Source organism: Oncorhynchus masou, chromosome 12 (assembly GCF_036934945.1).
Source record: "Oncorhynchus masou masou isolate Uvic2021 chromosome 12, UVic_Omas_1.1, whole genome shotgun sequence".
NCBI lineage: Eukaryota > Metazoa > Chordata > Actinopteri > Salmoniformes > Salmonidae > Oncorhynchus > Oncorhynchus masou.
In genome coordinates this window covers 11,991,901-12,003,270 of record NC_088223.1, presented here as the reverse complement: position 1 = coordinate 12,003,270, position 11,370 = coordinate 11,991,901, and the positions used below count along the sequence as shown (strand labels likewise).

Below are 11,370 nucleotides of genomic sequence, written 5' to 3'. Positions count from 1 at the left end.
ACAATGCCACAGATGCCTCAAGTTTTGAGGGAGCGTGCAATTGGCATGCTGAGTACAGGAATGTCCACCAGGGCTGTTGTCAGATAATTTAATGTTCATTTATCTACCATAAGTATATTGAGCATGTTTGGGATGCTCTGTGTCGAAGTGTACGACAGCGTGTTCCAGTTCCTACCAATATAGTAAAATCTTTGAAATTATTGCATTTTGTGTTTATATTTTTGTTCAGTAAAGTAACCCAATAATCCAAACAATAATCACGTTTGTAGACAGTCACTGGAACACAGGCACACACAGACCTCTCTCTTGGTCGCAGTCTGGGTCTGGGGAGGAGGCCCCACTGCACTGGGAACGGGGGCCGAGGTGAGGACAGTCATGCCCTGAACCACACCTCGACTCTGGGCTTAGCCAGCCGCCAGGACTGGGTCCCTCCATGGTACTGGGACAGGACGAGGAGAGGAGAGAGGGGGCAGAGGAGAGGTAGGCAGAGGGGGTGAAGAAGGAGGAGGAGGGATGATGGGAGGAGGAGGTCATGTCGAGGGGAGCGGAAGTGGAGTGTGATTCTGTCTCTTCCTCTGATCCTCCTTCTTCATCAAACGTCACAGACACCACTGGAAAACATACACACACATTAAAACACACACAGATATACACATTAAAACACACAGATATACACGTTAAAACACACAGATATACACATTAAAACACACACAGAAACACACATTAAAACACACACAGATATACACGTTAAAACACACACAGATATACACATTAAAACACACAGATATACACATTAAAACACACACAGAAACACACATTAAAACACACACAGATATACACATTAAAACACACACAGATATACACATTAAAACACACACAGATATACACATTAAAACACACACAGATATACACATTAAAACACACACAGATATACACATTAAAACACACACAGATATACACATTAAAACACACACAGATATACACATTAAAACACACACAGATATACACATTAAAACACACACAGATATACACATTAAAACACACACAGATACACACATTAAAACACACACAGATATACACATTAAAACACACAGATATACACATTAAAACACACACAGATATACACATTAAAACACACACAGATATACACATTAAAACACACACAGATATACACATTAAAACACACACAGATATACACATTAAAACACACACAGATACACACATTAAAACACACACAGATATACACATTAAAACACACAGATATACACATTAAAACACACACAGATATACACATTAAAACACACACAGATATACACATTAAAACACACACAGATATACACATTAAAACACACACAGATATACACATTAAAACACACACAGATACACACATTAAAACACACACATATGTGTGTCACTCACTGGACAGTCCGTCTGACTCCATCTTGAAGTTGGTAATGTCCTCATGGCCTCCCTCGCCCTCGGCCCCCACGCCCCTCCCTCTGGTTCCCATAGGGATGGAGCGTCGCCGGGCGTGGATCTCCTCGGAGATGGTCTCTAGGTTGCGCAGCGCTGTGCGGTAGTCTGCCTTGGCGACGGTCAGTTTTGCCTGATGCTCGTCTACGCAACGTTTTAGTTGCTGAGAGAGAGAAGAAAGTAGGGGTGTTACACACACAAACAAGCTACTGTCTATTCGGAACAATGAGCACTGTACATACCTCCAGTTTTAGGTAGTATTTCGCCTTCAGTTCAAAATATGGCCTGTAGGTGGAGAGAGAGAGAGAGAGAGAGAGAGAGAGAGAGAGAGAGAGATTTGAGTCGGTAATTCTGACATGGTGCTGTGGAGTTGTCATAGCAACCATGAACCTCTGTAAAAAAAATAACACTGCATTTCCAAGAGCTGCTACATTCCACACACACACACACACACACACACACACACACACACACACACACACACACACACACACACACACACACACACACACACACACACACACACACACAGCGCCCAAACTCACATATATATATATAAACATACACTCACTCACTACGCCCAAACTTACACACCACAGCACAGGCATACTCGGCTAACATCTGGAAGACATCACACACATCGAGCAACGAGAGGCCCGAGAGGGGTGGCTGAACCGGGGGATCCATTCCTCTCTCTTCTCGGCAATCAGTTACAGGAACAGGACCAAAACTCACACACAGCCTCACACACACACACACACACACACACACACACAGACACACACACACACACACACACACACACACACACACACACACACACACACACACACACACACACACACACACACACACACACACACACACACACACACACACAGACAATCAGTTACAGGAACAGGACCAAAACTCACACACAGCCTCACACACACACACACACAGACACACACACACACACACACACACACACACACACACACACACACACACACACACACACACACACACACACACACACACACACACACACACACACACACACACACACACAGACACACACACACACACACACACAGACACACACACACACACAGACACACACAAACACACATACAGACACACACACACACACACACACACACACACACACACACACACACACACACACACACACACAGACAGACAGACAGACACACATACACACATACACACACACACACACACACACACACACACCTAGACTTGTTGATGGTGCGTTTGAGTTTCTTCTCGAGCTGTCTCATATGACTGATGCAGGCGTTGTAGTGGTTCGCCGTCTTTCTGTGCTCTAATTCGCTACGAGTCCTCGTCATCTCCGCCTCCATCACCTGCAACAGCCAATAAGGTGACAGAGTCAGTCTGTAGTGTATGTGCTTTGATCTCGTCCAACAAAATGAAGCTAATACTACTAATGATGTCTAATCAGCATCAGCACACGCTGTGGCTTTCCAGGACCAAGAGTTACCCAGCCTTGTAGTAAGATCATGTTTTTACTTAGTCCTAAGGATAATTCCATCAGTACCCTGTTGGTGGCGTGGTTGAGCATCTCCTGCCAGGCTGAGTCAAACTGTCTGCTGTCCTCCTCCAGGAGTCTCTCCTCTGCCAGGGCGATGGTCTCTTTAGCCGCCCCCAGGATCTCCACCGCACGCTGGAACTCACCTGTCGCCCTCTGGGCCTCCAGCTGGGCCTGCGAAGAGAATGATTGACTGTCCTTTAATGAATACTTTCATGATTCAAGGGAAATTTGCTAACCAGCATCCCATTGACTGACCAGCATCCCATTGACTGACCAGCATCCCATCGACTGACCAGCATCCCATTGACTGACCAGCATCCCATCGACTGACCAGCATCCCATCGACTGACCAGCATCCCATCGACTGACCAGCATCCCATTGACTGACCAGCATCCCATCGACTGACCAGCATCCCATCGACTGACCAGCATCCCATTGACTGACCAGCATCCCATTGACTGACCAGCATCCCATTGACTGACCAGCATCCCATTGACTGACCAGCATCCCATCGACTGACCAGCATCCCATCGACTGACCAGCATCCCATCGACTGACCAGCATCCCCAACTAGCCAAAATCTAAAACTGACCCTTACCTAACCTTAAAAGTGCACTATGCAGAAATCCCTCCACCATTTCCTGGTTTGCTCAAATTAGAATAGCTCGCCTAATTTCAGTTTATGTGACAAAATAAGCAGTCGTTGTGTAGAGAATTATTGTACCATCTAAACCGCTGTGAAATATTTTATCCATAACCACAAATATAGTATTTTCAGCTGTTTGAAGCTGGTGTACAAAACTTAACGTAAAAGACGCAAAAAAAATAAACTTAAGAACGAGAAACATAGAAATAGCGCACATAGAACAGATCTACCGCCTCTTAGACTGGCTTTCAACGCGAATGACAGATCTATAACTCGCATTTCTATGTGAATATGGTCAGGTCGCCCCAAAAACCAAACCCTTGACCCTAACATTAATGTTAGCCACGTACCCTTCCTTTTTCTTGGGAGGAGGGGGTAAAGGAGAGATGGAGACAGGGAATTGGATGGAGGAGAGGTAGAAGATGAGGAAGGGGGAGGAGGTGGGTGATGAGGAGGGAGGGCGAGGAGGTGGGGGAGGAGGAGAAAAGGGGGGAGGAAGGGGGAGGAGGAAAAAGGGGGAGGAGGAAAAAGGGGGAGGAGGAGGAAGGGGGAAGGGGGAGAAAAGAGAAGAGAAGACAGTTCAAAGCGAGCAGCTTCACTATGCGGCTGCTGAAATATGAATAGCTATATTAGGCTTATACACACACACACATGCATACACACAAACACACTGAGCCGAGAAGTTTCTCATGGTTGTTTAAATCCCTTTATCTCTCCCTGAATGCAAGACAGGATAGAGAGAGAGAGAGAGAGGGAGAGAGAGATAGATAGAGAGAGAGAGGGAGAGAGAGAGAGGGAGAATGATGGATAGAGAGAGAGAGAGAGACAGAGAGAGAGAGAGAGTGGGAGAGGGAGAGGGAGAGAGAGAGGGAGAGAGAATGATGGATAGAGAGTGTGAGTGATTAAACTGATTATTCAACAAACAAATATGATGCTCAAACTCAAAAACAAACAGATTTCCATCACAAAGACCTGTCTTCACCCCCCTTCATTTCTTTCTGTAATTTATTCCTCCCACTCTATTCTTCCATCAATCTCTTTGTGTCTGTATGTGTGTACATACTGTATACACTGAGTGGACAAAACATTTTTAAGAACACCTTTCTAATATTGAGTTGCCCTCAGAACAGCCTCAGCTCGTCGGGGCTGTGGACTCTACAAGGTGTTGAAAGCGTTCCACACGGATGCTGGCCCATGTTCACTCCAGTGCTTCCCACAGTTGTGTCAAGTTGGATGTCCTTCGGGTGGTGGACCATTCTTGATATACACACGGGAAACTCTTGAGAGAGTGAAAAAACCCAGCAGCTTTGCAGTTCTTGACATACAGTGCCTTGCGAAAGTATTCGGCCCCCTTGAACTTTGCGACCTTTTGCCACATTTCAGGCTTCAAACATAAAGATATAAAACTGTATTTTTTTGTGAAGAATCAACAACAAGTGGGACACAATCATGAAGTGGAACAACATTTATTGGATATTTTAAACTTTTTTAACAAATCAAAAACTGAAAAATTGGGCGTGCAAAATTATTCAGCCCCCTTAAGTTAATACTTTGTAGCGCCACCTTTTGCTGCGATTACAGCTGTAAGTCGCTTGGGGTATGTCTCTATCAGTTTTGCACATCGAGAGACTGACATTTTTTCCCATTCCTCCTTGCAAAACAGCTCGAGCTCAGTGAGGTTGGATGGAGAGCATTTGTGAACAGCAGTTTTCAGTTCTTTCCACAGATTCTCGATTGGATTCAGGTCTGGACTTTGACTTGGCCATTCTAACACCTGGATATGTTTATTTTTGAACCATTCCATTGTAGATTTTGCTTTATGTTTTGGATCATTGGCTTGTTGGAAGACAAATCTCCGTCCCAGTCTCAGGTCTTTTGCAGACTCCATCAGGTTTTCTTCCAGAATGGTCCTGTATTTGGCTCCATCCAGCTTCCCATCAATTTTAACCAACTTCCCCATTTTCTGTCTTGCCCATTCACCCTCTGAATGGCACAGATACACAATCCATGTCTCAATTGTCTCAAGGCTTAAACATCCTTCTTTAACCGGTCTCCTCCCCTTCATCTCCACTGATTGAAGAGGATTTAAAAGGTGACATCAATAAGGGGTCATCGACTGACCAGGTGAATCCCGGTGAAAGCTGTGACATGGAAAGAGCAGGTGTTCCTAATATTGTGTACACTCAGTGTATGTGTGTTTCTGTCTGACAGCTGATTTGTTAAATAGCAGCACTGTCTGCCCACCAGCCAGCTCCCTTTGTCCAGTACATAACAACAGCAGGGTTTCATAGTCCAGGGAGTAGGCAGGAGATATGAAGTGAGGGAATGAGATAGGCATTTTACCATTACTGTGACCAAACCACCTACAACAAACACTGCCTCTATCAAACAGACAAACAGCCTTTGTTGGTGTAGGCTGCAGATCCATTCTTAGTGGTGTCTCAATTGTCTTTGGGTGCTGACCGTCTCATATTCACTGTGTCATTCACATTCAATTGTCTGCTTCGGAGGCCCTGTTTATACCTGGTTCTAACATGTGTCCTTTGTACTGATCTTGTTCACATTCTGATTGTGCCCATATTTGTAGATGATTAAAAGACACCCCTCCTGACCGCCTCCGGAGGTAGTCATGAACGCATTGTGTCTGAATATCTAGACGGATCTGGTCGGTGAAACCATTTTATACATCCTGATCCAGTCCTCCAAAATCACTACTGACTAATAGCATCAACATGTGTCTTAATATAAATAAATACATATTATTTTTGAAAGAATATCTGTCAAATCATTTGCATACAGGGAGAGTCCAGGAAATCTAGTCACAATTTGGACACGGTGAACTGATAAAAGACACATTTGAATAATATCAAATCAGAATGTGGACAAGATCATGACACAGGACAAATGTTAGCGGCAGGTATAAACGAGGCCTTGAGTCACAGGCTGAGGGCCCTAATGAAGTGTTCAATATAAACCCCCAGCAGGCTGAGGGCCCTAATGAAGTGTTCATATATAAACCCCCAGCAGGCTGAGGGCCCTAATGAAGTGTTCATATATAAACCCCCAGCAGACTGAGGGCCCTAATGAAGTGTTCAATATAAACCCCCAGCAGGCTGAGGGCCCTAATTAAGTGTTCATACATCAACCCCCAGCAGGCTGAGGGCCCTAATGAAGTGTTCATATATAAACCCCCAGCAGGTTGAGGGCCCTAATGAAGTGTTCATACATCAACCCCCAGCAGGCTGAGGGCCCTAATGAAGTGTTCATATATAAACCCCCAGCAGGCTGAGAGCCCTAATGAAGTGTTCTTCACATATATACTATATGAGTGAGTGTTTAATCAGTTCTATAGTGTGATAGCAGTTCTACAGTGTGTGAGTGCTAGGGGCTTTATCATAAACAGAGCTTTCAAAGGTCAGAGGTTATCCAAACAGATAGCTGAGGAGAGCCGTGAGCACACCTACTGCCTAAGGGGGAACCTCTGGTTCTCATCTCCAGCACTACCCAAACCCAGCCTCTCATCCCAATCCTCTATAGCCCAAACCCAGCCTCTCTCCCTGTCCTCTATAGCCCAAACCCAGCCTCTCATCCCCATCCTCTATAGCCCAAACCCAGCCTCTCTCCCTGTCCTCTATAGCCCAAACCCAGCCTCTCATCCCCATCCTCTATAGCCCAAACCCAGCCTCTCTCCCTGTCCTCTATAGCCCAAACCCAGCCTCTCTCTCCCTGTCCTCTATAGCCCAAACCAAGCCTCTCTCTCCCTGTCCTCTATAGCCCAAACCCAGCCTCTCTCTCCCCGTCCTCAAGAGCCCAAACCCAGCCTCTCTCTCCCCGTCCTCTATAGCCCAAACCCAGACTCTCTCTCCCCGTCCTCTATAGCCCAAAGTGGAGGGGGGGGGTTATGGAAGTCGAGGAATGGAGGTTGGAGGGAGAGGGAAGTGGTGGGAGGGATATGTGGAAGTGGATTGAGAGGGGTGGAGGGTGAGGGAAGTGGAGGGAGTGAGATGTGGAAGTGGAGGAATGGAGGGTGGAGGGAGGGAGATGTGGAAGTGGAGGGAGAGGGGTGGAGGGAGGGAGCTGTTTTTCTCCTCTTGTCCGTTGTAATCTCTTTGACAGACAAGCAGAAGTTGACTCCTCTCGCTCTCTCTCTACCTTTCTCCATATCTTTCTTCTTCTCTCTCCCTGACACTTCACTCTTCTCTCTCTCTCCCTGATACCTCCCTCTTCTCTCTCCTTCTCTCTCCCTGATTCCTCCTCTCCTCTCTCCCTGATACATCCCTCTTCTCTCTCCTTCTCTCTCCCTGATTCATCCTCTCCTCTCTCCCTGATTCCTACTCTCTTTCCTCATCTCTCCCTGATTCCTTCTCTTCTCTCTCCCTGATTCCTCCTCTCTCTCTCCCTGATTCCTCCTCTTATCTCCTCCTCTCTCCCTGATTCATCCCCTCTCTCTCCTCCCTCCCTGATTCCTCCTCTCTCTCCTTCTCTCTCGCAGATTCCTCCTTCTTCACTCTCCTCTCTCCCCGATTCCTCCCTCTTCTCTCTCCTCTCTCCCTGATTCCTCCCTCTTCTCTCTCTCCTCTCTCCCTGATTCCTCCTCTTCTCTCTCTCCTCTCTCCCTGATTCCTCCTCTTCTCTCTCTCTCCTCTCCCCCTGATTCCTCCTCTTCTCTCTCTCCTCTCTCCCTGATTCCTCCTCTTCTCTCTCTCCTCTCTCCCTGATTCCTCCCTCTTCTCTCTCCTCTCTCCCTGATTCCTCCCTCTTCTCTCCCCTCTCTCCCTGATTCCACCTCTCTCTCTTCCCCTCTCTCATGTGTGTGTGTAGTACAGCAAAAGGAAAACATTATTTCTCTGAACCACTGAAACCACTGACCAAATTTGACCTCCATCTAAAATGGACACACAGACACACGTATCTCCCAGCACAGGCACAGAAAGGCGCCAGCAATTCCCGTCTCTCTTGCTCATACCGCAGGAAGTGTTTTGTTTGTGTGTGTGTGTGTGTGTGTGTGTGTGTGTGTGTGTGTGTGTGTGTGTGTGTGTGTGTGTGTGTGTGTGTGTGTGTGTGTGTGTGTGTGTGTGTGTGTTCGTACACTACCCCCGTACTATGTGAAGTAGGGTAAAGTAGTGTAGAGTAGAGTAGAGTAGAGTAGAGTAGAGTAGAGTAGAGTAGAGTAGAGTAGAGTAGAGTAGATTAGGGTAGAGTAGAGTAGAGTAGAGTAGGGCAGAGTAAGGTAGAGTAGGGTAGAGTAGAGTAGGGTAGAGTAGAGTAGAGTAGAGTAGAGTAGAGTAGGGTAAAATAGGGTAGAGTAGGGTAAAATAGGGTAGAGTAGGGTAGAGTAGACTAGGTTAAAGTAGGGTAGAGTAGAGTAGGTTAAAGTAGGGTAGAGTAGAGTAGAGTAGGGTACGGTAGAGTAGAGTAGAGTAGAGTAGAGTAGAGTAGAGTAGAGTAGGGTAGGGTAGAGTAGAGTAGGGCAGAGTAGAATAGGGTAGAGTAGGTCAGAGTAGAGTAGGGTAGAGTAGGGTAGAGTAGGATAGAGTATAGTAGGTTAGAGTAGGGTAAAATAGGGTAGAGTAGGGTCAAATAGGGTAGAATAGGGTAGAGTAGACTAGGGTAGAGTACGGTAGAGTAGGGTAAAGTAGGGTAGAGTAGAGTAGGGTACGGTAGAGTAGAGTAGAGTAGAGTAGAGTAGAGTAGGGTAGAGTAGAGTAGAGTAGAGTAGAGGAGAGTAGAGGAGAGTAGGGTAGAGTAGAGTAGGGTAGAATATGGTAGAGTAGAGTAGAGTAGAGTAGAGTAGAGTAGAGTAGAGTAGGGTAGAGTAGAATAGGGTAGGGTAGATTAGAGTAGGTTAGAGTAGAGTAGAGGAGAGTAGGGTAGAGTAGACTAGGGTAGAGTACGGTAGAGTAGAGTAGGGTAAAGTAAGGTTGAGTAGGGTACGGTAGAGTAGAGTAGAGTAGAGTAGAGTAGAGTAGAGTAGAGTAGGGTAAAATAGGGTAGAGTAGTGTAGAGTAGAGTAGGGTGAGAAAGGTAGAGTAAAGTAGGGTAGAGTAGAGTAGGGTCAAATAGTGTAGAGTAGGGTAGAGTAGGGTAAAATAGGGTAGAGTAGGGTAGAGTATACTAGGGTAGAGTACGGTAGAGTAGAGTAGGGTAAAGTGGGGTAGAGTGTAGTAGGGTACGGTAGAGTAGAGTAGAGTAGAGTAGAGTAGAGTAGAGTAGAGTAGAGTAGAGTAGAGTAGAGGAGAGGAGAGGAGAGTAGGGTAGAGTAGAGTAGACTAGGGCAGAGTATGGTAGAGTAGAGTAGGGTAAAGTAGGGTAGAGTAGAGTAGGGTACGGTAGAGTAGAGTAGAGGAAAGTAGAGTAGAGTAGAGTAGAGTAGAGTAGAGTAGAGTAGAGTAGGGAAGAGTAGAGTAGAGTAGGGGAGAGTAGGGTAAAATAGGGTAGAGTAGGGTCAAATAGGGTAGAATAGGGTAGAGTAGACTAGGGTAGAGTACGGTAGAGTAGGGTAAAGTAGGGTCGAGTAGAGTAGGGTACGGTAGAGTAGAGTAGAGTAGAGGAGAGTAGGGTAGAGTAGAGTAGGGTAGGGTAGAGGAGAGTAGGGTAGAGTGGGGTAGAGTCTAGTAGAGTACGGTAGAGTAGAGTAGAGTAGGATAGAGTAGAGTAGTGCAGAGTAGAGTAGAGTAGAGTAGATTAGGGTAGAGTAGAGTAGGGTAGGGTAGAGTAGGGTTGAGTAGAGTAGAGGAGAGTAGAGGAGAGTAGGGTAGGGTAGGGTAGGGTAGAGTAGAGTAGGGTAGGGTAGAGTAGACTAGGGTAGAGTACGGTAGAGTAGAGTAGGGTAAAGTAGAGTAGGGTACGGTAGAGTAGAGTAGCGTAGAGTAGAGTAGAGGAGAGTAGGGTAGGGTAGAGTAGAGTAGGGTAGAGTGGGGTAGAGTAGAGTACGATAGAGTAGAGTTGGGTGAGAAGGGTAGAGTAGAGTAGGGTAGAGTAGGGTAGGGTAGAGTAGGGTAGAGGAGAGTAGGGTAGAGTAGACTAGGGTAGAGTAAAGTAGGGTACGGTAGAGTAGAGTAGAGTAGAGTAGAGTAGAGTAGAGTAGAGTAGAGTAGAGTAGAGTAGAGTGGAGTAGGGTAGAGTAGGGTAGAGTAGAGTAGGGTAGAGTAGAGTGGAGTAGGGTAGAGTAGGGTAGAGTAGAGTAGGGTAGAGTATGGTAGAGTAGAGTAGGGTAGAGTATGGTAGAGTAGAGTAGGGTAGAGTAGAGTAGAGTGGAGTAGGGTAGAGTAGAGTAGAGTAGAGTAGAGTAGAGTAGAGTAGAGTAGAGTAGAGTAGAGTAGAGTAGAGTAGAATATGTTTACTGTTCATTTTATTGTTTATTTCACTTTTGTTAATTATCTATTTCACTTGCTATGGCAAAGTTAACATATGTTTCCCATTTCAATAAAGCCCTTAAATTGAATTGAGAAGGAGAGACAGATAGACAGCTTCCTGAGAAGAGCTATGGTCCTAAACCTCCCTCTCCTCTCCTCTCCTCTCCTCTCCTCTCCTCTCCTCTCCTCTCCTCTCCTCTCCTCTCCTCTCCTCTCCTCTCCTCTCCTCCTCTCCTCTCCTCTCCTCTCCTCTCCCCTCCTCTTAGTCTCAGCATTGGAATGTCATTGGAGAGACAGAGGGGGAGAGAGCGAGGGAGTGAGGGTCAGAGGGAGAGAAGGA

General features: G+C 46.1%; 1 protein-coding gene across 2 annotated transcripts in view; it reads right to left on the bottom strand.

The window, feature by feature from the left end:
• LOC135549553 (SH3 domain-binding protein 5-like) overlaps nt 1-11,370 on the bottom strand; it is a 36,322-nt gene that overhangs the window by 3,989 nt on the left and 20,963 nt on the right. For both annotated transcript variants that reach the window (XM_064979617.1, XM_064979618.1), the window contains 5 exons: nt 3,035-3,199; nt 2,710-2,840; nt 1,716-1,758; nt 1,420-1,636; nt 300-611 (listed from right to left, as the gene is read on the bottom strand). In XM_064979617.1, the coding sequence (XP_064835689.1) occupies nt 300-611; nt 1,420-1,636; nt 1,716-1,758; nt 2,710-2,840; nt 3,035-3,199 (868 nt within the window). The remainder of the gene's footprint in view (nt 1-299; nt 612-1,419; nt 1,637-1,715; nt 1,759-2,709; nt 2,841-3,034; nt 3,200-11,370) is intronic.